This window comes from Colias eurytheme, chromosome 8 (genome assembly GCF_061535395.1).
Source record: "Colias eurytheme isolate Ceu_HAF_F1 chromosome 8, ilColEury1 Martin Lab GWU primary, whole genome shotgun sequence".
In the NCBI taxonomy this organism is placed as follows: Eukaryota; Metazoa; Arthropoda; class Insecta; order Lepidoptera; family Pieridae; genus Colias; species Colias eurytheme.
The window spans coordinates 6487047-6514561 of record NC_142987.1 but is presented as its reverse complement, the minus strand read 5'-3'; the positions used below and the strand labels follow the sequence as shown (position 1 = coordinate 6514561).

The window sequence follows — 27515 nt, the reverse complement described above, 5'->3', positions numbered from 1 at the left end:
TCTGTCATCATAACATTGTATCCGTGAGCACCATATAAACATTCATAAATAGGTACGTACTTGTATTATTGTAGTAAATACTTCATATACTTCACATACATCTCAATTTAATTTTATGCCTGTTATTTTTTTCCAATTTATTATATTTTCCAATACGCCTGAATAGGTTATGGATTGACCTAGACAATGAATTCTATTTTTAAATATCTTTTTTTTTTCGTGGAATGCAACTGGCAAGTGGCAACATGATATTATATAAAATCAAAATATCGAATCCTTATGTGTCTCTATGAAAAATTTGTCACATTTTTTAATTTAAATACACCAAGAAGACCAAGTTCTTTATTTTTATAAAAAATAAAAAATAGTAACTATACCTAGAAAATATAATATCATTCGGAGACATCTTAATTATTTTTTTACTGTTTTAGTACGTAACAAAGTTTAATTAAGTATTTAAAAAAAAATACAAACAATATTTAAAAAAATGTTATTTAGTGCAATTAATAATTAATATACGTACGAAACAAACAGTTATGTTATTTGCCTATTAATAATAATAATTATCAATAATCACGTTTTACTTATATCCTTTACCGATAGAAAAAAAGGAATTTTAACGCACGATTTATAACAAATAAATTAGTTTTACCTATATTGTGTATTCCCATGTATTTGCAGTTGCAATGAGCTGGACTCGTGTGGTTGCCATAACGGGATGCGACAGCGGCCTTGGCTGGGCTCTCGCAGCCCGTTTGGCGCGAGAGGGTCTTGTTACTGTGGCAGGTTGGTTTTCATATACAATTCGTGTATTTGCGGTCCATAATTGCAAGATAAGTATTTCGTGTTCGTGAACATGTTCTTATTTCTGTTGTTTATTTTTTTTTCGGTTACTGCAATGACATTTTATTGTACCTTTTCCTTTCTATGTCTTAACAGCTATAATATAATATTATGTCGACAACATTTTCTCATTTTCGATATTTTAAAAATTTTTACCATCACTATGTAAAAGACGAGGGATGAGGAATGAGAATTTCAAAGATGTTTTAATTGACGATAGTTTGATAGACTTTGGCCTCATAAACTATAAACTTTACTCCCGTTATCTTAATTAATTTATCCAAAACCAGTGATTGCTTTCAAATGAATCCTCTTGGGTCGGTGTTTTGATTAGGATACTAAAGCGCTGTATCTAAGCTCAAAGTCTCGACTCTAAACTATCGACATAATCGTAAAAACCGTTCTCTTAATAAGAGTTTCTTTTGCGTCAGTCGTAGGTTAATTCGAAGAGGATTATTAAAATCCTATGTTATTGTAAGCATAAAAAGAGGGTAAAAATGTACAATAATAAACGATGTTCAGGATAAAAATAATTCATAAAAAATAATAGATATAACCGACAACTTATTAATAACAAACTTCCAACAGGAATGTACAATGGAACCGACACTGAAGCTTCATATGCGCTAAAAAGTTTATGCGCTCATCCCCATAAACTTGACGTGACGGACCCTGAAAGCATTGCAAAATTTTATGGCTATGTAAAACATCTTCTAGAAAGAAATCCGGAGTATAGTAAGTATTATCACTTACAGTCTGTTGGACAAAATTATGGTAAACCTTTGTCGAAATGCAGCCATAACTTTTTAGATTAGGAAGTTTGTTTCGATAAAATATAGATATAACAGAACATAATATTTATATTTAATGCAGTACATAATATTATGCTCGGATTATTACTTTTTACAAGTAGGTATTAAGCAGCCAAGTTCGCGGTAGCCTAATTAAGCCTTGAAGCCTAAACTTTATTTTACTCGAAAGCGGGGATTAAGACAGTAGCGCGGGTCTTTTGCAAATAAGCCACTGTAGCATGCACTTGGCAGGATTTGAACGTTTTCAATTGTACATATCGTTTTATAATTACTTCCATAACTTTAACTGAAACATCATTTTAGAAAGTAGGTAATTAATGAGTTCATTATATTGCACGCCTCATAAGCGAAGCGTTGAGGTGGGTACTACTGTCACTTCGCGCAAAACATCTGATTTTTCAAACTTAAAATGTCTTTATGTATCATACATTGCACTTGTAAGATAATACATACACACACATATTAAGAAAAAACACTATTTTTAACATTCATGATATTTTTGATGTCATTTTTGTTATTTAAACTAGTTAAAAAACAGTTTAAAAAAGTTCTGTCTTGGACGTCCGTGTGTCTGTATGTGCGGAGGATTTTCTTGTTAACACGATAGCGACCGAAATACTTTACTAATCGAGTCTTTTTTTTTCTCTGACGCTTGAGTATGCTCAGGAATAGAACCCTTTCATTTTTCAGGGTCTGATTCGATGTGGTTTAATTGTTATTAAATAAACAAAAATAATAATTAATAAATAATTATTAAAAAAAAATTATGAGGCGTGCACTTTTGGATTTTCCAAATTATTTATTATTTACGTAGCCCTGTTACTACCTAGTTGTGATATTTGTTACGTAAAATTTCTCTAGATTTTCCTACAATGTAAAATATTTATTAATTTGTTTTATCTTATGGATAATGTAAACAATTGTACAATATTTGTAGGTCGTAATATGAGTATTACACGTTTGTCCTGAAAAATTAGTATGACATAATAATATATTAATGAACAACTTGAAACTTTTTAGAATTATACGCTTTGGTAAATAACGCTGGCGTGATGACGATAGCGGACTACGAAATACAAACCCCTCACATTATTGAGAACACCATTAACGTCAATTTACTGGGGTCGATGAGAATGGCATCTGCGTTTCTTCCTGATCTCAGAAGAACTGCTTCAGAGGTAACATTAATTATTAATGTTTAGTTACTTAACTACTCATATGATTTTTTCCTAAAAAAATTGTATGTAATTCTATGACACGGTTTCTATGACGTGTGCTTTTACATATTGTTTTGTTTGTAGTTCTTTGTTCGTTTGCTCGACCGGTTTTTTATAAAAAAATAGTTATAATGGCGTATTTCTGATTCAATTTCCTGATTAGCTGACAATGTACCTCGACTAATTTTATTATTTTCACAGGGTTTTGTTAAACCACGTATAATCAACATAGCTAGCCATTGTGGCCTACAGCCATTGCCTAGGTTTGGACCATACAGTGCGAGCAAAGCTGGGTTATTGGCATGGACACGGTCACTACGTTTAGAACATTCTGGAAGCGGCCTGACCGTTGCCGCATTTGTACCTGGTCGGTATAATTTTATATTTGCTTTTTTTTGTTACGTGTTTTGCACGCCACACAACGCGAAGCTACAACGCGTGTTCTATTTTTTTTGTGAATTCGAAGTACATGTTTATATGCGTATTTAATAAAGAAATGACAAATTGGCTATTCATAAAAACCAGAAAAAATAGAAGAACAAAAAACGTTTTTGAGTTTGAGTTAAAATGTTTTCAGGTGGCTTCGTGGGTGCCAGTAATCTCATGTTCACTCAAAAATGCCAAGAAGATGCTATATTAAAAAATATGACTGAAGAACAGAAGCCAATATACGAATCCAAAATAATTACATTGAACAATTACTTGTGCCAAAGCACACAGAAAAGTAGATTCGATGCCCTGAAAGATGAGAATATTATAGAGACGTTCATGAAAGTAGTACATGCGGATAAGCCGAAATTATTGTACAAGGTGGAGACTTGGCGATACAAATTCTATTATACGTTAATGAAAATTCCATTTCCGGAACCGTTACATTTATGGATTATCAAAAAATTCTTAATATTCCCTAATTGAAACTAATCAATTTAATATAATGAAAGAACTAAGTATAATAATTATTATGTACCTACCTATTTCATATTTTACGAACGAATTGTTAATGATTATTATTATATTATTTTAATATTGCTTTGTAAAATCGTTTTATATGTACCTAAGTAAGTATACAATATAATCATGTAATTAGAACAATTGAATTATTAATGAATGTGATTAAATATTGGAAGGAAATAAAATAAACATTTTATTCAACGTTTTATATAACTGTTGACTATTACTTTAAGAAAATTATAAACTACCTTTATCTAGGTACTATACACGCACTGTACACACCACAGATTACTATAATATAGAATGCATCTCTGACTAATATGTATATTATATTAGTCAGAGATACACACCTACATACCTGTATATCGCCGTCCCCGGAGAATAAAATGATAATCGCCCATTCTTGCCCACTAACATAGTTTTATTGTTATGTCATATTTGAAGCCTACGTAGCAGTAGCGATAATACTTAATAGGTACATCTATACAATTTTTATTGTAATTTTTCTCCTGTAGGTATTCCACAAAGTTATAAGATATTACAATATGTAATATTCACAGCTTTTTCCCAGAACATAATTATTACAAACATATTAAAAAAAAGATAATACTTACTATGATAGTGAAAAAGTTTCTCTACTCTTTATAATATTATTATGATAGTAACTTTTACAATAATATTATAGAAAAACGAATCGGTGAAATAAAGACGAACGCCTATAATATTATCATTTTATTCTCGTAAAAATATTTGGCGCCATTCGTATGACCATTTTTAAATAATAATAGTTGATTACTCTAATATTGTTTTATTAAAAAACCCCAGAATAAAAGTTCATTGGTTATTATCCATTAGTGCATATGCCCATTATGAACGAGAATAAAATCATAAACTTTGTGTAAATAATTATAGTGCGCGCAAGATAAGTCTGCGCGCAGCCAAAATTGGAACTAAACATTGGCCACCCATCGGCGGCCATTGGCGGCATTGGCATACCTAAATAATAAACTTGAATAACAAATTAGAATAACCTCAAGAATAACAATATATTATAGAGAATCCCAAAATTTACTTTAAATAAAGAAAAAAAAATATTAGTTGGGCTGGCAACATTAAGCACGCCACCAGGTAGCCGTAGACAGAGAATCCAATAGACACCGGCAATGCGTGTCGCAGAAAGAGATAAAAAAGAATACGTCACAATATTTAGGGTTACCATGTGAGGGAAAATTTACCCCGCAATTTGTAAGATACAAATCTCTCAATATCATTATTCACATAACATAAGTGGATAATAATGAGATATCCACGTTACATACTTACATGTTTATACTAATATTATAAAGAGAAAATGTTTGTAATTATGTATGTACATATGTATGTATGGTTTTCGGAGCGCAGCTAGTATATAATAAACATATTACTTTTAGATGGGTAATACATATTATGTATATACACATACCTATATATTATATAATCCATACTATATAATATTATAAATGCGAAAGTAACTCTGTCTGTCTGTCTGTTACTCAAACACGCCTAAACTACTAAAACAATTTGCATGAAATTTGGTATGTAGATATTTTGATACCTGAGAAAGGACATAGGCTACCTTTTATTGCGAAATATGTACCACGGGCGAAGCCGGGGTGGACCACTAGTATGTATAATATATATAATTATCATAATCCCATATAAAAATGTGTATGTAATGATAATGTAGATGAAAACTCGATTGTTCATTATTTTTTATAAAATAAAATAAAAAAAATAAAAGAATGTTTATTTTCGTAAGTATTAACAGATACACACGTTAATTATATTGACCGACCCGCGAACGCGCAAAAAAAACGAAATTTACTTAATAATAATTTATTGTAATAAAAAAATTACATTTAAATTATCTCTAACTTAATTAACTACGTCCCTCCGGTTCAATGTTGGAAGTTGGAACCAAGAGTGTCCATTGTCTTCGGCGGGGCAGCGTCGCGGTGGTGGTGATTGCCGTAATACTTTCTAACCTTCGGTTTTGGTTTCCAATCTGTTCATCCTGTAGCTACAATCCAAATTTGTCGTAAATTATCCGGTTCAGGAAAACTGGAACAAGCCATTGAATATTTCAGATATTTAATTAAATACACACTGCAGAATATATATTATTATTTCCCATAATAGTGGGTAACAATTTGTAGAAAAGTTGGCAACACAAAATTTTTTAGGTTAAAATTTATAATTGTTATTTTTGTGGTTTTTAAACAATGTATTCAAGTCAACAGCACGTGATACACAATATATTAACACGCTGAAATATCATGAAGGCCTATAAACTGATAAAGAGTTGTATACTTACGAGTGAAAAGACAATCCAGGCATTTTCGTTCCACTATCACTTTAACACCCTTTAACGCTACACCGCACCATGGTATTATTTTATAAGGTATTAACAGTAAGTCTAAATCATTAAAAACCAAACATACCATGAATTACGTAACTTAGAACATGTAAAAACTATATTTTTAGGGAAGACGATACTTAGCTGTCAAACTTTGTTTAGCAAAGTAGGTTTCTTTTCTTGAAAAAAGTGGCACGCTGGGTGAAACAAAAAATTTTATCGTTCTCTCTCATTTCTTTACACAACACCGGCATAAGTTGCTCTTTTTCTTGTGTGAATGCGACATAAACTATCAATTTGTCTATTGGTTTCTCTGTCTACGCAGGTAGCACTAGTACGTTTACGTAGTACCTACTATCTGTGGTTTTATTTTTCTGTAAGACAACACTTTACACTGCTGTCTATTACTATGACACTGATCGTTGTTTATTGACATTTGACATTGACATTTGACATACGGAAGGAATTCTGTCTGTGTTTCTGTCGCGGTTTTATTCTCGTTTTCTTTGGCATATTTGTATTTCCAACGATCTAAATAATCTTTTTAATACCTTATTAACTTCGAATTTAAGGGCTATTAATGAATTTTATATTTACTTTCTATATACTTGCACTATTTACTATTTAAGTAATCCCAATAATGTCCTAATGCTCACTTTTACAAATACTTTTTATTCTTTTTAAATTTTATGTCTATCTTTTGAAGTTAACCCAAATCGCAATCTCCTACGATGGAAGTCCAATTTGGACCAAATTCCATAGATGAATCTGTAAGTAATATCCATTTAAATATATTATATTTTACAAAATATAAATTTCTAATAGGTTATAATACTACCCGGCTTTTAGAATCTGCTTTACAAGCTACAACGGAAAATAAAGGTGTTTAATACATCTAATACATTGCCTAATCGAGGGTATAATCTTTTGACGACATCAAGCAAATATGGTATTGTATTTGTTGCTTCACCACAAGGAGTTTTATCTGGTAAGTTATACTTAAATTTATTTTAAATTATGAATAAATTATAATTTTAATCACACAAACTACTATTTATTGAATACTCCTTACAGTGTATAATATCAAAGACTTGATCAACAATGAAATTGAACCACAACACCTATCGGTCAAACTACCAGTGCAACCCACTCATATAGCCGTAAACTGTGATCAGGAATGGCTAGCTGTAGTGGGGAGTCAAATGCTATTGGTTTTTAAAGTAACTGATTTTCAAAATCCAGTAAGTAGCCATTTTATTGACTAACTTTATATTTATAGTCCATTGAATAAAAAGTTCTAGAGTGCGTGAGTTAGTAACGTAAGATGTTTCTTCGGAAACATGTCAAGAGTCCCTAGGTAATAAACATACTAAAACCCCGGGCCACTAGGAGGAGCCCCGGAGTGGGGGGAGGGGGGAAATGGGTCCATTTTTTCATTTTTCGCTTAAATCTCAAAAACGGTACATGTTAGAGAAAAACTTTCAAGGAAAAGTTGAAAGGCCATAAAATTATCTACAAGTTGTACCTGAATCATTTTTTCCTATATCCTACCGTTTCTGAGTTATACGCAGTAAAACATGATTTTGGCTCAAACAATTTCCACATCAATCGATCAAAAAATATTTCTTTCTTCCAAAAAACTCAAATGTGCAACTTGTGACCGGTACTGATAGATTGCTCTTAATTAGGTCTATAATTGGTAAAATAAACACATTCCTCCATGGAAGCCTTAAGGAGAAATCGATTGTCAAAATATTATATTATGGTAGTTTGAGTAACTGAACTTAATCTTTTTATTTTTTTCTTCCAAAAAACTCAAAAGTGCAACTTGTGACCGGTACAGATAGATTGCTCATAATTAGGTCTATCATTGATAAAAATACCAGATTCCACCACGGAGGCGTTTACGGGGAATTGAATTTTATTATGGTAGTTACGATACTTGAACTTTTTATTTTTTTTCTCCAAAAAAACTCAAAAGTGCAACTTGTGACCGATACTGATAGATTGCTCTTAATTAGGTCTTTAATTGGTAAAATAAACACATTCCTCCATGGAAGCCTTTAGGAGGAATCGATTGTCAAAATACTATATTAGGGTAGTTTGAGTTACTGAACTTGATCTTTTTATTTTTTTCTTCCAAAAAACTCAAAAGTGCAACTTGTGACCGGTACTGTTAGATTGCTCTTAATTAGGTCTATAATTGGTAAAATAAACACATTCCTCCATGGAAGCCTTTAGGAGGAATCGATTGTCAAAATACTATATTAGGGTAGTTTGAGTTACTGAACTTGATCTTTTTATTTTTTTCTTCCAAAAAACTCAAAAGTGCAACTTGTGACCGGTACAGATAGATTGCTCATAATAAGGTCTATCATTGATAAAAATACTAGATTCCACCACGGAGGCGTTTACGGGGAATTGAATTTTATTAGGGTAGATACGATACTTGAACTTTTTATTTTTTTTCTTCCAAAAAAACTTAAAAGTGCAACTTGTGACCGGTACCGATAGATTGCTCATAATTAGGTCTATCATTGATAAAAAAAACAGATTCCACCATGGAGGCGTTTAGGAGGTATTGAATTTTATTAGGGTAGTTACGATACATGAACTTTTTAACTAACTACCCTAATAAAATTCAATTCCCCGTAAACGCCTCCATGGTGGAATCTGGTATTTTTATCAATGATAGACCTAATTATGAGCAATCTATCTGTACCGGTCACAAGTTGCACTTTTGAGCTTTTTGGAAGAAAAAATAAAAAGTTCATGTATCGTAACTACCCTGATAAAATTCAATTCCCCGTAAACGCCTCCGTGGTGGAATCTGGTATTTTTAGCAATGATAGACCTAATTATGAGCAATCTATCTGAACTGGTCACAAGTTGCACTTTTGAGTTTTTTGGAAGAAAAAAATAAAAATATCAAGTTCAGTAACTCAAACTGCCCTAATATAATATTTTGACAATCGATTCCTCCTAAAGGCTTCCATGGAGGAATGTGTTTATTTTACCAATTATAGACCTGATTAAGAGCAATCTATCAGTACTGGTCACAAGTTGCACATTTGAGTTTTTTGGAAGACAGAAATATTTTTTGATCGATTGATGTGGAAATTGTTTGAGCCAAAATCATGTTTTACTGCGTATAAATCAGAAACGGTAGGATATAGGAAAAAATGATTTAGGTAGAACTTGTAGATAATTTTATGGCCTTTCAACTTTTCCTTGAAAGTTTTTCTCTAACATGTACCGTTTTTGAGATTGAAACGAGAAAAGAAAAAATGGACCCATTTCCCCCCTCCCCCCACTCCGGGGCTCCTCCTAGTGGCCCGGGGTTTTAGTATGTTTATTACCTAGGGACTCTTGACATGTTTCCGAAGAAACATCTTACGTTACTAACCCACGCACTCTAGACGCCCCTTGGAGGGACTCATTCAATGGACTATTATCAAATAAGTTAGTAATAGTTTAATAAATAATTGTGTGAACTGTGAATTTGATATTTTTGGTTTTACGGCATTCAAATGCTTTATAAATATAAATTTATAAAGAATAGAAAAAAAATTCTATTCTTTATAAATTTAGATAATTTGCTGTTTCTTTCTTTATAATTGTGTTAATTTATCATTTTATCTTGTAATCAATATATTGGTGGATAATTTTTTAGAATGTTGGACCATCTGCATCTATAAAATGTGATGTCAATCCATCAACTTTTGTATCATCCCTGCAATGGAATCCATGTGTACCTGACACTATTGGTATTGTCTTCTTTGACGGTACTCTAGTTGTTTGCCAAGTTAGTACTATGCAGAAAAAGCAAATACCATCTACTGCTAGGTAAGTACATTTGTTACATATTTTATGCTTCATTTAAAGAACTTTACTCTCATTTAAATTAAATATCCACTTATATGAAAACTTTATTAAAATAAGTGGTTGTAAACATCATGACTGTTAAGAATATATTGTTGTTAAACATTTGTGTAATTAATAATATTATTTGCTTTCCCTCTGCTTTGTAGAAAACTTACCAAATCTATATTAAATAATATCTAAATCTGTTGTGTAATTTTAAAGATCTAATAATACGGAAACACAGACGGTGGAAAGCGAATTTGTTTTTTACTATGTAGTGATGACTACTCTACCAATGACCAATCCATACTAATATTATAAATGCGAAAGTAACTCTGTTTGTCTGTCTGTTACTCAATCACGCCTAAACAACTGAACCAATTTGCATGAAATTTGGTATGGAGATATTTTGATACCCGAGAAAGGACATAGGCTACCTTTTATTGCGAAATTATTTATTACGATGTGATGCGATTACCTTTTATTACCACAGGCGAAGCCGGGGCAGACCTCTAGTTTCTTAATATTTCTGTTTATATATTTTATCAGGTGCATATGTTGGAGCCCCAAAGGAAAACAGTTAGTAACTGGGAACAATGACGGAACGCTCTGTCAATACAAACCAGACTTGTCACCTATGAAACAAGTACCCGCTCCCAATCTGTTTGAAGGAGCGCCTGTTGAAGCTCTGGCTATTTATTGGATATCCACTTATCAATTTGCTGTTGTATTTAGAAATGCGTCTGATAATAGCCGGCCAGGTATGAAATATGTTTGTAATTAATATATTTAGTACAAAATCTATATCAGTAGCAAATAGCAGTAGAAATCACCCGTAAAAGGAACAGGATAGTTTGAAATTTTTTTGTTTATTTCTATTTGATACAACCAATTGAAATGTTGATATTCATCAATAAAACACAGCTTATTTGTTATGAATCTTGAATCAAAAAGTAATATTGTATAATTGTCTTCTTATATCAAAAACTATAGTTTTGTCAGTTGTCTGTTATATATTCTGTTTTATGATTTTAGCTGTAACTATAGTCAGCACACCTAAGGGAGCAAAGCCAGGATGCCTAAACTATGAAGATATTTGCTACAGTATGGGGTCTAATAGACCCTGGTATTACTATTTACATGGCATTGCCCAATGGTAAGAAGAATTTATTATTTTTTGCGTATTCTTGCCATGCCAGGGCAACGCCCAGCCTATTAAGCCATATTCAAAGTGTCTAAGATATAAAAAATATAACTTGTTTTTTTCATAAATTTCAGGAATATGATTTTGTCATCATCTTCAAATAGTATGGAAATTGCAACCCTTGGAACCAAAGATGGTGTTGCTTGGATACAATGGTGCCAGGTAAGCATTATTATTATATTTCCAGTAATTATCTACTGCAAAATTCTTCTTCTTTGTCGATTCACTCTTGGCAGAGTGGTTGTGGTCATGTTGAGACGTCCACATCGGTGGTAGAGGCGGATTATCGACCGTAATTCTGGCAAAATAGTATAAATAAATCTGAATTAAGATATTATAACAATAATTTTTATTTATTTTAATAATTAAATTAACATTTTCTTTAAAAATATTTGAGCTTTAAAAGTAAATATTTATAAAAATCAATTTATCATATGAAAATTTTTATTTACTAAAATCATTTTCAGAATGATGAAGCCAGACCAGAGTTGCCGCTAACATCTAAAAAACAAGAAAACTACCCTGTTGGATTATGTGTTGATACTAGTGCTGTTCATCAGCTGCCATGGGGTAAATGACACAATTTTATTATTATAGAGAACACTGTAGACACATAGAAATAGTGAACCACTATTTTTTAACAGATCTAATAAATACATACATGCTTATTATATGGTTCAAATAACAAGTAATATTTTGTATAATTATATATTTGATAAAACAAAATTTCTAGTTATACATTGTAATTTTTAAAGTAATTTTTATACATTCAAAGGGTAAATCTATACTAATATTATAAAGCTGAAGAGTTTGTTTGTTTGTTTGTTTGAACGCGCTAATGTCGGGAACTACTGGTCCGATTTGAAAAATTCTTTCGGTGTTAGATAGCCCATTTATCGAGGAAGGCTATAGGCTATATATTATCACGCTACGACCAACAGGGGTGGAGCCACGGGGGTGAAACCGCGCGGAGCAGCTAGTCTTTCATATTTTTCGTTTTAGGTGAAAATGAAGTTCTACCACCAATGCCTTTTTTGCTCATCGTATCACAGACTGGTCTCCTAACAGTCTTCAATATCATAAACTTGGATAAGGGGGTTGCGAAAATATGCACACAGCCTCAGAACCTATCTTTACCAACTGCTGCTATGACGAGGTAAGGAAATTTTTATAGCATACATTTATTCAGACTCATATTTGACATCAACCCTTTATAAATTTAATTTTTTATAAACCCTTGATTAAACTAGACTTCTTCTAGAACAACTGAATATTGTCCAATTATGTTAATAAGAACCACCTTCTTCATAGACTTTGTCAAAATTACAGAGAGCACATAGTCGCTCATCAATTATATCAGGCTTATAAGAATTAAGAATAGTGAAAATTTTGTTTTTTCATTGCTCCCTTATTAAAGTAGAGCCATTTTAATAGGCAACACTTGACAGTTCAACAAAATTCAACAACGTATAGGTATATTAAGAAGAGCTGGAACGTCAACACATTTACATATTGCACATGTTAGGCCGGGAGATACTGACACAAAATTTCGGGTCATTTGTAACAGGATGGCGGTCTAGAGGGGTCTTAGTACGCAATGACAAAAATAAAAATGATGGTCAGAACGCTGGTACCGGCGGACTAGTCGCGTGGGCGTTAGTCACACTCGTCGGATAAATAGCGAAAGTCCAACGATTTGTAACACAAAAATTTTAGAATTTACCGATAGCCCTTAAAAAAGTTGTAGGCGGTAGTGTCATGCCATACAGTTACGATGTGACTTACAGTCCGCCATACCGACGTGAATGCGTTGATTTAAAAAAAACAATTCAACCATTTGTACCGGGCTCACTTTTGCACAGGTAACCATCGTCGTGCAGCCATTTACTAAAATCGCCATGCCATACTTTTCGGACGATTCCAAATGGTCGCCATACCGCGGAAAATCTGCAAATTTTTGAATTTTTTTTTCTCGCCACCCACGCGACTAGTCCGCCGGTATCAGCGTTCTGAGTTGTGACCATCATTTTTCTTTTAGTCATTGCGTAATAAGACCTCTGTAGAACCGCCATTCTGTTACAAATGACCCGAAATTTTGTGTCAGTATCTCCCGGCCTATGTATGTGTCATATTTTGCAATTGTTTATAAATACAGGGTGATGTAATTGGTGTAGTACGAATATCTAAAAATCTATGAAGAATTTTGTGATACAGTAAATGGAAGAATTATAGACTATTTTACAGTATTTAATAAAATCATTTAATTTTTTGTTCATTTTCATTAGAAATGTCAATTTTTCTCACCAAGGTGGAAATTTGGATGATAAGGATCTTGTTAGAAAAATATAAATTTTGACTAAAATCGGCATTTTTTTTTTCAAAAATCAAATAACTAATTAATAATCAGAGTTATCACATTATTAAAAAAAATAAGCCAAACTATACACAATTTTTACCTACTTGATGCAATCCTCAAAGATCATGGACATAGTGTATTGCGCCTTCCACCATACCATCCAGAACTCAACCCAATAGAGTTACTATGGGGCATAATTAAAGGGAAAGTAGCATCACAAAATGTGAACTTTAACTTGAAAACTGTGGAAGAATTATTTAGAAAGGAAGCAAATGCTATTAGTCTGGATATGTTTAGTGACGTTTGGAGAAAGACGCGAGAACATGAGGAAAAATATATTCAATTGGAACCAAAAGTAGATAATTACACTGACTCATTAAGAAATTCCGACAACGAAACATCGAGTTCTTCGAGCGATGAAAGTTACAGTGAAGTAGAAGATTACGATTATGATTAAATAGATTCTTCTTCTTCTCTATAGATACTGCTTTCTGAATTGGTGGTAAATGTTAAAACTGTTAAACTGTTATGACGATTCAAAAGTGCTTCTAGAAGAAGTCTAATTGTATAAATGTTTGAGTTTGAGTTTAAAACCAATAGTGTGAAAATTATACAATAAACATGTAACACATATTTGTTAGCGCGTATTGGTAGGTATTACGTACTTACTACAAATATAATATTTCTTAGATATCTTTACTCGACCAAAGTCAGGAATTTAATTATTATTTGATGATTGAATGATTATTAATACTTTTATCCAATTGATTATTATTAGAATAAATAATTAACTTCATCAATTGATTTACTTTTAAATTATAATTTTACAGGTAAATTATGAGAGCTTTCATAAGTAATTATATTTGCATATATATATCTACAACGCACCCATTTTACAATTCAAGTCTAAAATGAAACTAGAGTCGCATTTATTTTTGAACATACTGTAAGTGAAATTGCATAAGTGTGAGTACTGTGAACATGCCAGCTTTCCCTAATTGACCGATAACCTAGTAACGACGACATAGAATAAAATGATATTTCGTTTTGTTAGAACTGCACATTTGCTTAACTTTTTTCAATTACGATTACATATTTATAATAATAATGACCGATACAAGTAATTTTAGGATTTGATTTTACTGATAAACCATTCTAAACATAATAAACAATTTCTGATTTAAAAGAACTGACGTTGCTACAATTTTGTGTCAATAAACCTTTTTTCTTGTTAAATACCAGAGACGTTACTCTAAAAATCGAAATCTGACATCTAGAATCGAATGCATAGATTACTTGGGAATAAAAATCATAATAAATTATTGACATGTGTTTCAAGTTCGATTGACAAATGTTTCAAGTCCGTATCGATTGATTCACTTTAATCGATGTTTTTAAGCAGGTTACCACCCTATGAAGATAACATTGATAGACGTCAAATGTTGCCTATTAAATTGGCTCGACAATAACTCTACTCTTTCTGTTTGAGTATTTCTTACTTGCAATAAAACTTAATTTTAACGTGATAACGTTTTTAAAATCGTTTTAGTCGGGTGACATGTTCAGAAACTTGTGTCACACCAAAACCTCACGAGCGCGATCGCAGGTATAACGAGAGAGAGACGGACCGATCTCCCGTCTCATCTCGAGCGCTGCCACCAATAAGACGTTATCACGTAAACATCTCGATCGTAAACCTACTTTACAAACAACCAATATTTTTTTTTTAGTGAAATACCAGATGACGCACCACAACAGGAAGCTGCACCACCTGCTCAGGTAAGCTTTCTTTTAAGCACTGTGATCCATTAATTTATTTTCATTTTAGGCAAGTAGATAAGAGAAGAATTCTATTCTAATATATTTATTTCAGACACAGATATGAATACAAATTAAAATTTTTCTTAATAAAATCAATTATTTTATTTCATTCTATAATACCTTGGCGATCAAAATATTGTGTACCAAACCAATACTAATATTAATTATTGTTAAATATCTATTACTTATAGCTCATAACAAAATCAATGTTTACTTTGATTTGATAAAAAAAATGTTAACTTAACCTTCAAAATGTATGTATAACATTTGTCACTAAGTTTTGCAACATATTTTAGCCTCAACCGGCCGCGGCGGCAGTTCAACATCAACAACCAGTTCAACAACAGCAACCAATTCAACAACAACAACCAATTCAACAACAACAACCAATTCAACAACAACAACCATTTCAACAACAGCAACCAATTCAACAACAACAACCAATTCAACAACAACCGATTCAACAATCCCCAGTACAACAACTAACGTCAATACAACAGTTAACATCAATACAACAGCTCTCGAAGCCCATACAACAGACGCCAAAGGTCGAACAACAGACGCCAAATAGCGCGCAATTTTCATTGTCGCAAGTGCAGAGTGCTATTGGAGCTGCGGGTAAATATTTTATTTTTATATTTAAGGAGACCTAGAATTGGGCTATTCAATATTTTGTTATTGCTATTACTAAAGACCTCTTTAAAATTTGTAATTTTAAAATCAAGAGATATATTAATCATATTTTAGATAAACATTGAACTAACACAAATCTGCCATTGAAATTTATATGGAAAATGTTTTAAAATTTGAAGTTTTAAAATTTTTATTATTTCAGCTGCATTTAATGTGCAAAAGCCATCAACAGCAGCTGTTACTGTATCGACTCCACCAGTAAGTGTTTATGAAAACCAAAATCCAAATAATGTGAAGGATTTAGAACCTTGCAATAACTAATTTCATTGCATGATTTTCCTCAAAAATTATATATGTTATTGAAAAACAACAAAAACTTTTATCTCATCCAGTTTAGCTTGTCATCACATAAACCTACCTTTGCTAAATGATAATCTATAAGTTTTTTGAATATTATTATCTATCCAAAATAACAATAAAATAATGTTGTAGGCAGCCCCAAAACCAACTCCAGTACAAATCACTCCAAATCAAAATGCTACAGTAGAAGCAAATGCTGCGATGAAGTTAGAACAAGAGAAGGCAAATAAAGCTAAAGTGGAACTTGAATTGAAGAATATGTTGATAAAGGAAGTCAATGATTTCCAAATGGAACTTTATAAATTTATGACAATGACTAGGGAGAGTCAGAATAAGGTGGGTATTTAAGTAAGAAATTATAATATTTTTGTTTTTAAAAATATTTATGTATTGTATAAAGTTGTATAAAAATGAATATGAAAAGGATGCTACCGTTACCTTGGTTTATGTATTATATATTTCTGGACATCACTTTTTTGTCAAAACACACGATACTAAATCACTTACTTTCAGGTGATAAATGATATCTTAAACTTAGCACAATATTCTGTGCCAAAGGCAAAACATGTAGTATTTTGATAAGTTATTATGAGGTATTTCATACCTATAAATACATTTATATATAAATAAATTAGTGTCTAATTCAGATTCAACAAGAAATCGACGCGGTTAAACCAAACTCAGAACTGCAAACGCTACACGCGGAACAATTGAAGAAAGACTGTTCTGTAGAAGAGTTGACGGAATCTGTAATTCAATTGAAGTTGGAGCTTGTAAGAGCGTGTGCGGTGATCGCTGAGGCTAAAACACATGCTGAGTAAAATTTTTTTTTTATTTTTTTATCCTAGATTTCTAATAAACAATTGTTTTGAGAAATTTTTTATAGCACCGTAAAAATTCGATTACGAGGCGGATTTAAATCGGGATTCTTTAAAAAATTCTCATTTATAAAACATTTAAATGCTATAAATCAAAATATCAAACGATTGTTTTAAGATTTTATTAATCCAGTTTTAAACTATACTTTGAATATCTTCTTCTTCTTATATATAAAAATGAATCGCAAAATGTGTTGGTAAGCGCATAACTCGAGAACGGCTGAACCGATTTCGATAATTCTTTTTTTATTATATTCCTTGAAGTACGAGGATGGTTCTTATGTAGAGAAAACGTAAACGTACCACGGGCGAAGCCGGGGCGGACCCTACCGGTCCGCCCCGGCTTTTTTAGAATATAAATAATATGATTTCTTGTTCTTGTCTTAAATTAACTTAGCCTTAACTCTTACATATGTAAATAATTGAATTTAACAAGCGCAATCCTTTTATCCGTTTAATTTTTATTTTTCCTTTTCATGAAATAAAATGACGAAAATATTTTCAGAGCCAAGGATCTTCATGAATGGACGCAAGCCGATCCGTTAACAATTAAACGTTTTGCGTCTATCAAGAAGCTTGCGTATTACGTGCAGAATCAGCTAGACCAAGCACAAAAAGCGCTTGACTTTAAATGGAATGAAATGTCTACCAAAAGTCAATATGGAAAGTAAGTTTTCGTTATTTATTAATTTTTTATAATGTACATCATATCTTTGTTAACAAGTATATACCCTACCTACCACCATTTTCTAAAATATTATCCTTCAAAACTATCAATGTGAATATGGTGTTAAAATAGTGTTAAAAAGATCATAGTGATCATAGTTTAGTCTTTTTTTTACCCGACTACGGCAAAGCAAAAGGAGGGTTATGATTTTGACAGGCTATGTATGTATGTATGTATGTATGTATGTATGTATGTATGTATGTTCATCTGTTCCCTCGTAACTTCTAAACTACTTATCAGAATTCGACAAATGACATATCATTAGAAGCGTCTTAATTGTCCGCTGGTTATAGGCTATATGGGGTTTCACAAAATCTAATGTGGCGCCCTCTAGCGGACAAAACATACAGAGTAAAAAAATAAAGTTAAGATAAATATGCCGTGTTTGGTATCATTTGGAAGCTTTTTACTTGCACATTTTGAATATATATATATTACTAGCATTTGCTTGTGACTTTACCTGTATTCATGGGCTGATTGCATATAATTCACATCTTTTCGTTCATAGCTTCTTTATTAGTTCATCAATTTAACTTTTGTTTTATACTTTTTCAGCGTCGTTTTTTGTCGTAGTTGGGTTTTAGTTGTTTTACTTTTTATCTTGTTTCAGTTAATTAGATTGATTCTGAGCAATTTAAAAAGTTAAGTTATTGAATAAAATTCTCAAAATTATCGAATTTGGACCGTCATAGAGTGTGTTTTACATTTATACATAAAATATTCTTTCATAGACCAGGCCAACGCATGATTCGTCCGATCTTAGATGACGTGTATCAACCACTAGTAAAACAGCAAGAGATCCTTAGTCGCCAACAAGCAGTGTTAAAAACGTTAAGGAATACACTCAACGAATGTAATACGACGCCAATGTTTAAATCCACTTCCTTGTTGCGAAGCACGCCGTTTAAGAATAAGTATGTATCAATTGTTTTGTAATAGATTTTTCGGAGTCAACTAATAATTCATTTCTTATCCAATTAAAACTTACTTTGTAATCTAAATTGAAAATTATATCAACTACACAAATGTCATGAAGGCGAATGATTTGATTTTATCTAAAACTCAAAAACTACCCATTAGGACATTAATGATCATATATTAACCCTTCCATATTTTAGGGATCCATTATCGAAATTGACAAAAAATATTCTCAACATGAGCATTGAACCTCAAGACAATAAAGAAAAGGAACTATCCGCCCAAAAGTTAGATGCTCTCCGCGACATGCTTTCCAACCATAGACCCAAAAAAATTAAACCCGTCAGTGTTGAACTACGCCAGCATTTAGAATCCATGTGGGACAAATATAAGAAAGGCGTCAAGGAAAGAGCGGAAAAACGCGAAATGGACAAACAGATGGAAATACAAAAGCAAAATGATATCCATAGACAAATGGAATACCAAAAACAATTGGAGGCCCAAAGACAAATTGAAATACAGAAGCAAATAAAAGCGGATATTCAAAGACAAATAGAGGCGGAAATGCAAGCAGAGATAAGAAAGGAAATAAAGGCTCAGATGATGAGTGAGGCGCAGGCTAAAATGAAAACTGAATTGCAGCAAGGTATAGTAGAATGTGTGTTTTAATAATTAATTACTTGTATAAAATTAATATTGTATCGTATGCATTTACGGTCTTACTATTAAAATGTTACCCATTCGCTTTGCAATGGATTAGTAATTGCAATAGCCTGTCTTGTTTTTATGATTGACGTTTCATGTGAACAAGAGCAGGACACAGCTATGGTAGAAAATGGTAGAAATTTATCCATTGTTTAACTTTTTATTAGTAAGGCCGTATATATATTAATCCTAATCACATTAATTTCCTTCTTTATTTCTGTGTTTATTAACTGGAAGTGTATTTGAAATTATTATGTTATTAACTTTAGACTTAATTACAAAATAATCTCCCATTCAAAACACGTCACAAATCTTAAAGTAATATAATATAATGTGTTTAATCCAAATAATACCAAATATCTATTCCAATATATAAACAATTCACAGCTCAACAAATTAATACATTCATTAAAAAGGAGCCGAAACCTTTGAAAGAATCACCCATTTCCGTACCGTCATTTTCACCGGCAAGTATGGCAAAACCATCCAAACCAGGTATGGGAAATGTTGCCAGAACATTGTTTACTGGAGGTATGTAGCTTTTTACTAACTTTCTGGTAACATTTTATTTGTTAAAAAAGCTTATGTAAAGTACCAAACTCAGGGAAAATATAATAAAATATGTATATTCGTTTGAAAATAATTAAGCAGAGATTTTCTTGTTTTATTATATATAATATTAATTTAATATATATAATATTAATTTAATTTAATATTAATTTAATAATTTGATATATCAAATCCACCAACGTGTCCTCTTAGCTTTGTTAGGGTATTGATAAAGTTCTTTCTCCTGCAATAATATATTGTATTCATACATTTTATCAATGCTATTCTATGTAAAAAGTTGTAGATAGGTTATTAGCGCTCCAGGAGTGGCACATGGAAATGTGGTTAATTAGCCATATTAAACTTCATTTGTCTCTTTTCGCTCACGATATTTTTATCATGCCATCTTATTTCGACGTTTAATCGAGTGTGCGTTAGTGTACCGTTTTAAAGATCGATTGTGGTACTTTGTACTTATTATACGATTGATTGTAATAGTCACCTCTCTAGGAGCTAAATACATGGTTATGTTTATATTTCATACCTTTGTTAATAAAACAATAAATTATTGTAGAAACAAAGACTGAAGATGTTCCTAAGCCACAACCACAAGTTTCGGCAGAACCAATAAAGACTGAACCAATCCCTGCTAATATAACTTCACCGTCAAACCAACGTTCACTAAAAGATTATTTGAAAGGTGATGTTGAAAACTTGGTACAAAATGTCTGCTCGCCAACTTCTTTTTCTTGTGAGTATAATAAAATAAGTTATTAATATGATTATCATATCTAGATTTTATTGTCTTGTGAATATCTAAATTGCAAAAAGGTTTACTGCAATCTATTCAAAATTAAATAAATAATTTTATTAATTGATAATCATACTTTTTCCAGTAGTCAGTAGACACTGCCATCCTTTTTAGTGTAAAAGATTAATTCATTTTGGCACTATAACATATTCAATACGTGTTTTTTATAATATTAAATTTAGTTTTGATACTATATTTCAAATAATAGTCATAAATAAATATGATTACAACAAACATTTCTATAAAAAAAAAAAAACATTTTTACAGTTGCTAAACCCGCCACAACTAGCAGTACACCTTCATCAGTATTTTCATCAAAACCAATTGCCGGAATGACGAGTATGTTCAGTAAATTTACGGAATCGCCAGCTCCTGAAACAAAACAAGCCGTGAAACCCATTGTGACATCTGATGAAACGGGCGAACTCGAAACTATAAAAAGCGTGACTCAGTCACAAACTAAAGAAACTAAACCCCTACAAAATATATTCAGTATGAAAACATCTACACCCTTAACAAGCGTGCAAAATGTTCCTGATCTCGTTAAGGGAAATCAAATAACGTTTGGTAAAGCTGAAGTTAAACCAGCGCCAAAAGTAGAAAAAGAACCTTCAGTGCCTAAAGAGAATGTACAGAAAGCTGCGGAAGCTACAGTAAAAATTTCTGTTGCAAAGAAGGATAGTGAATTGAAACCTTTTCCTATACAATCTATTAGCATCCCGCCTGGTGTAACACCTTCTCAACCTGTTTTTGTTGGTAAGATATAATACATTTATTATTGCGTAATATGAAATTAACAAATTAATTATTTCTATTAATAACTTCTTTTGCAGTGGACCTTAAAAAAACAAATGAAATTAAAATCCAAAAATCTCTCCCTGCTGCATTTTTTGCTACTACTGCAGCAACTACTGGTAAGGCATTTACTTATTACTTGCTTTGAATTAACACTATCACTATGCAAAAATCTTAATGTTATTTTCTATAATTATGTTTATAGTGACCGAGAGTCCAACAGTTACTACATCTCAAGTGACATCTACAACTTCGGTACCAGCTAAACCTTCATCCACGACACCGGATACTACTGAACCGCCTCCTGATACAACTGTTGCTTCTACGCCCGATTCGACCAAGAAAGAAGAAACTGCTGAACAAAAACCACCAACCCCCCAATCAGAACAAACTACCCCCAAAATAGAAACACCAGCTTCTACTCAATCATCACCAGTTACACCTACAGTTATAACAACAACACAAGCACCTACCAGTCCTACACCTCAATCTATATTTGGTAGTGCTGTATCAAAATCTTCAATATTCAGTGCACCATCTTCAGGGACAGCTCAGCCATTGTTCGGATCTTCTACACAAGTCACTAATACTACAACAACAACCTCATCAAGTTTTGGTTCACCAGGTTTTGGAAGTACACTCTTCGGTTCCACTACTACGACGCCAAGCGTCACTACAGTTGCTTCTTCTTCTGTATTTGGCACGTCTTCCGCTCAAAGCGTTTTCAGTAGCGCCAATAAAACGGCATTCGGTACACCAGCTACTTCTGCTCAAGGTCTGTTTAATACAACAACAACACAGGCGTCTACCTTTGGAGGTGGCGCAGTGTTCTCTTCTAATCAATCGCTTTTTGGAACGTCATCTGCGCAAAGTGCTGTATTCGGCAGTAACGCTCAACCTGCGTTTGGATCGCAAACAACGCAATCCACATTCGGTGGAACGTCGCCTACTACGCAATCCAGTGGAGGCAGTATATTTGGAACGTCGACTTCGACCACACAATCATTGTTTGGATCGTCTACCGCCGCCCAGCCTGTATTTGGCAATGCGGCGACGACACCAACGTCAGTTTTTGGTGAAACTTCTACGTCCCAATCGGTGTTTGGTGCGCCTACGTCACAGGCAGTGTTCGGTTCCCCTACATCGCAGTCATCAGTGTTTGGTTCCACTGCACCGGCGGCTTCAGTATTCGGAACATCAACTACGAGTCAGGCTGGATCTATGTTTGGTGACGGTGGTGCGGGCTTGTTTGCTGCAGCCAGTATTTCTACAACGAGCGCTCCATCACAAAGTGGAGGCAATTTGTTTGGCAGCAGGTGAGATTCTTGTACATACATACTTTATTAACATGTTTGATTAACATTCATTTACTTCATTTAAAGTTTAATAGTATAATATCAAATAAATAAATCAAATCAAATCAAATATGATGTATAATTTATTTACAGTCGTCAATTGCTTTAGCAATTTAATTGTTAAAATTTCATAAAAATTTTCATCTAATAACTTCTTCTAACTGTTTTGTCGTCACGTTTATTTTTTTTCAGTTCCAACTCAGTATTTGGAAGTTCCAATACCAATGTGTTTGGAGCAAAATCAACGTTCAGTGGAAGTAATCCCACCGCCGCCAGTATATTTGGTGCAAGCAATAACAGTGGCGGCAGTTTTGGGCAAAAGCCTGCCACGGATTTCTGGAGTGGAGGCAATAATACAGCTACTAGCGGATTTGGTTCTGGTTTTGGTAAGTATGTGACTTACTTTTTACTTTAAAAACTTGAAAAATCAATGCAAAACAGCATAGACGTTAAGCGTACAATAAATAACTCAAAAATTATGCTGAAACGTTTTTTTTTTATATATAAGAGGAGGCAACAGAGCAGACGCGTCACCTGATGTTAAGTGTACTGCGTCGCCCATAGGCACAAGCAATGCCGGGGACATTGTTAGTGCGTTGCCGGCCTTTAAGGTAGGAGTACGCTCTTTTCTTGAAGGTCCCTAAGTCGTAACCGTTTGGAAACACCGCATGAGGAAGTTCGTTCCATAAACTCGTTGTGCGCGGAAAGAAGCTTCTTTTGAAGCGCGCAGTCGTCGATCGCCAAGAGTCAAGGTGGTGTGGGTGGTATTTGAGTTTGTGGCGTGCGGTACGGTGATGGAATTCAGCGGCAGGTATTGTTCCAAACAGCTCCTCAGAGCACTCCCCATTGTAGATGCGATAGAAAACACACAGTGAAGCGACGTCTCTTCGCAGCGCCAAAGTATCAAGCCGATCGGTAAGACTTGGCTCGTTAACGAGTCGTACTGCTCTCCTTTGAATACGGTCAAATGGAAGGAGGTGTTGTTGAGGTGCCCCGGCCCAGATGTGGGAGCAGTATTCCATGTGCGGCCTAACTTGCGCCTTATAAAGCATAAGGCGGTGGTGCGACGTGAAATACTGCCCCGCTCGACAGAGCCAGACAGAACTCTGCCTAATATGTAGAGTTTCCTAATGAACATGCAACATAACAATAGACTGAACATTACTGCCACGGTGCAATTTAGAATAATTGCAAATGTAATAATGCTTCTCGATATTTTTGAAGTGTAACTTCTTTAGGCGCGCTGAGAGTAAAATTTCAAGGTCGCGTCATGGCAATACCGTCACGTCATGGAGTAAGGCGACGATTTTGGTATCACTTCTCACACGTGTGCTCGGCACACATTCTCTTTTTTGACGATCTTTTAATAGATTATGAGTCTATAATAGTAAAAGATAATAGTCTAAATATTTACTTTTATTTCATTACAGGTCAACCAGCTACAACGCAAAGTTCGTTATTCGGTAGCTCTGGAGGCAGTTTCAGTCAACCATCCACGGGCCAGCCTTTTGGTAGTCCACAAAAGTCATCGGTGTTCGGTTCGCCGCAACAACAATCGGGTATGATTTGCTGAAACTCACTGAAAATCGGTATTAATATATTAATTAATAATAATTAATAAGTAAGGAGTCCATAATCGTAAATCTGTTTTTAATATGAGACGTAATAGTTCTGCCATTTGGAAACTTTCTTTTTATTCTCAAGTGACCTTGAATATATGTATATATACCTCAGTATTTGTAATTTTTTTGTTAGTTTTGTAAGTTTTTTGCACTTTCGAACGAAACATCGCTATTGTATCTCATCGCTAGATTAATTACAATCCGGCGATTAATCTGATTAATAAAAATAAATAATGACTTGTTATTTTTTTATTTATTTATAGCTCCTGCTTTTGGTGGCTCACCCGTGTTCGGCTCAAAACCCGTATTTTCATCACCACCTAGGTAAGTTAAATAACAGCAAGTAATAATAATGTTGTAAAAAATACACATAATATGTTGTGTATAATCTAAAAATAGACTCTAATAAACAAGCTTTAAAAATTCGATATTTCATTGTTGAACATTTTTATTTACATTTCGTAAATTTGCTTCACTACATAGTATAAAACAAAGTCGCTTTCTCTGTCCCTATGTCCCTTTGTATGCTTAAATCTTTAAAACTACGCAACGGATTTTGATGCGGTTTTTTTTAATAGAGTGATTCAAGAGGAAGGTTTTAGTATATAATTTATTGGGTTTTAGACAAAACGGGCGAAGCAGCGGGCGGTAAGCTAGTTTTTAATAAAATTAAATAATACAAAAAATATGTACATTTATACAGTTTCGGCGGCTCCGCATTCGGTGGTAACAAGAGCCCCAGCGCGGGCTTCGGGGCCTCCGCTACATTCGGCGGGGCCCCCGCGTTCGGTGCCCCCGGCTTTGGGAACACTTCGCCGGGGAAAGTGTTCGGTGGGACTTCGCCTGGTGAGTTTTGTGTTTATTTTTTATTTATTTTTGAAGTGAAACTTCTTTATCGGGGTTGGACAAAAATTTAGTGTAACATTTGTGCGTTACGCCGTACGCGTGACATTTTTGCGTTACGCCGTACGCGTGACATTTTTGCGTTACGCCATACTCGTGACATTTTTAAGGTCATAAAGAAGTTTCACTTCTTACGTGTGTAGAGTACACGCATACATTTTTGTTTATTATAAGTGGTGGCTAGCATAATTGGTGTATTTATGTTTGAATATTTGATTGTTGATAAAAATAATGAGTACAAGCAAATAAGTACGATAAGCTTTGAATGCAGAAGGATCTCACGTTACCCTTATGTACGTAGTACGTATATAAGATCAGTTTATATTGATTTTTATGACAATGATTTCGATGAGTCAGAGATGTTTTTTTTATTGTTTCTTTTTTATGAATAAGCTTCCATTTAAAGTAAAAGTCTCTTATATTTTATTAATATTTTTGTGCAGTCACTTAAACTTTGTTTTTTTTTTAATTCTTATCAATTTTTCATATCATGAACTTTTGTTTCAACTTCTTCACAATAAATATTATTTTCAGGATTCGGTTCGCCAACACAATCAAATGCAACGTTTGAAAACCTAGCGACACAGAACACGCTGACGTTCGGAAATCTCGCACAGCAGTCGGGACAAGCGCCGCAACAAGCACCTAGTTTTAACACGTACGTATAATATTATTATAATTGTTTACATTGGTTAAACAGAAAATAGATTATGTTGGATTTGAACGATTGGTAATAAAGATGAATTTCAATAAAAAATATTTTTAATTAATTAGATATTTTGTTTTATGTATGCGTGGTGCGGTGGTGGCTAGTGAAATCTATACTAATACATATTATAAAGAGGAAAGGTTTGTATGTATGTATGTATGTATGGTTTTCACACATAAACTACTGAACTGATTACAATGAAATTTAGCACACATGTAGAGGGTAACTTGGATTAACACATAAGATAGGTTTTATCCTGGAAATCCTACGGGAATGGGAACTATGCGGGTTTTCCTTTGAAAACGCGGGCGAAGCCGCAAGCGGAAATCTAGTGTGTAATAAAAATATACAAGTAACCTAATATCGATTATAGGGTATTCGAGACCTGTTTTTGCTTAATATCTCCACCCTATTTGAGTGAAAGCCTTGGTTCCAGTGTTTGTTAGATGGCAAGCCATTGAAAAAAGCAAAGTAGTTTTTTTTCAAAGAATTTTTTCGACCTGTACAATGCAAACATATATTTTTATTTTATAGGTCTCCATCATTCTCTGGCTGGCGTGGTTGACACAGACATACTGCTTCAAGAAAAAAAATATGGTGAATGGACTATTATTGTGAAGCATTATATGCTATACTAATGTGATGATTTAATATTGTGTTTTTGTTGGAATTATCATGATAAATTAAGAATAAAATGAAATTTTGATACAATAATAATATATTGTTTGTTATTATTACTTATTCCAATCATATTATAAGCCCGTTTTCACCCCTTCGAATATTATTTTGACAAAATGCTTCCTCGGTTATCCGGTTAGCTATGTATCTTATTTCTATGTCTAAAATAAAATTCAAACAAATTGGGTCAGCTGTTTTTAAAACTAAGAAAAACATAGGGTTAGATACATTTACGTATTATTGCTTTGCATCTTATGATTTTATTTTAATATTAAATTAAAAACAGATAGCCTACTTATAAAAAAAATATTTCCTCTTTCAGAAGGGTGATTTTAGTCGCTCATAATAATTCAATCGCGAAGTCAAATACATTTACTTACTCATAATAAAACTGTTATTCCGTTGCTCC

General features: G+C 33.1%; 2 protein-coding genes and 1 long non-coding RNA gene across 3 annotated transcripts; 2 read left to right on the top strand and 1 right to left on the bottom strand.

The window, feature by feature from the left end:
* The first annotated feature begins 2 nt into the window (after positions 1-2).
* sro (SDR family oxidoreductase shroud) lies at positions 3-3787 on the top strand. The gene is made up of 6 exons (XM_090104939.1): positions 3-52; positions 682-786; positions 1432-1578; positions 2676-2833; positions 3074-3239; positions 3450-3787. Exons 2-6 carry the CDS (start codon positions 687-689, stop codon positions 3785-3787), a joined length of 909 nt encoding a protein of 302 aa, XP_089961065.1. The 5' UTR covers positions 3-52; positions 682-686.
* Positions 3788-5682: 1895 nt separating this feature from the next.
* LOC149906564 (uncharacterized) lies at positions 5683-6536 on the bottom strand. The gene is made up of 2 exons (XR_016456989.1): positions 6177-6536; positions 5683-5923 (listed from the first exon to the last, which is right to left on the bottom strand). It is a non-coding gene; the product is annotated as an uncharacterized LOC149906564 (long non-coding RNA).
* Positions 6537-6682: 146 nt separating this feature from the next.
* On the top strand, positions 6683-27139 carry LOC149906563 (uncharacterized). The gene is made up of 28 exons (XM_090104384.1): positions 6683-6988; positions 7068-7206; positions 7293-7459; positions 9892-10064; positions 10632-10843; positions 11118-11238; positions 11361-11448; positions 11754-11856; positions 12289-12442; positions 15373-15421; positions 15760-16081; positions 16299-16354; positions 16589-16792; positions 17104-17273; positions 17840-18001; positions 18793-18975; positions 19180-19625; positions 20072-20215; positions 20808-20984; positions 21312-21800; positions 21878-21958; positions 22045-23155; positions 23387-23580; positions 24625-24753; positions 25080-25140; positions 25520-25662; positions 26254-26377; positions 26963-27139. The coding sequence occupies exons 1-28, from the start codon at positions 6950-6952 to the stop codon at positions 26991-26993; spliced, it is 5472 nt and encodes a 1823-aa protein (XP_089960510.1). The 5' UTR covers positions 6683-6949; the 3' UTR covers positions 26994-27139.
* The last annotated feature ends 376 nt before the right edge of the window (positions 27140-27515 follow it).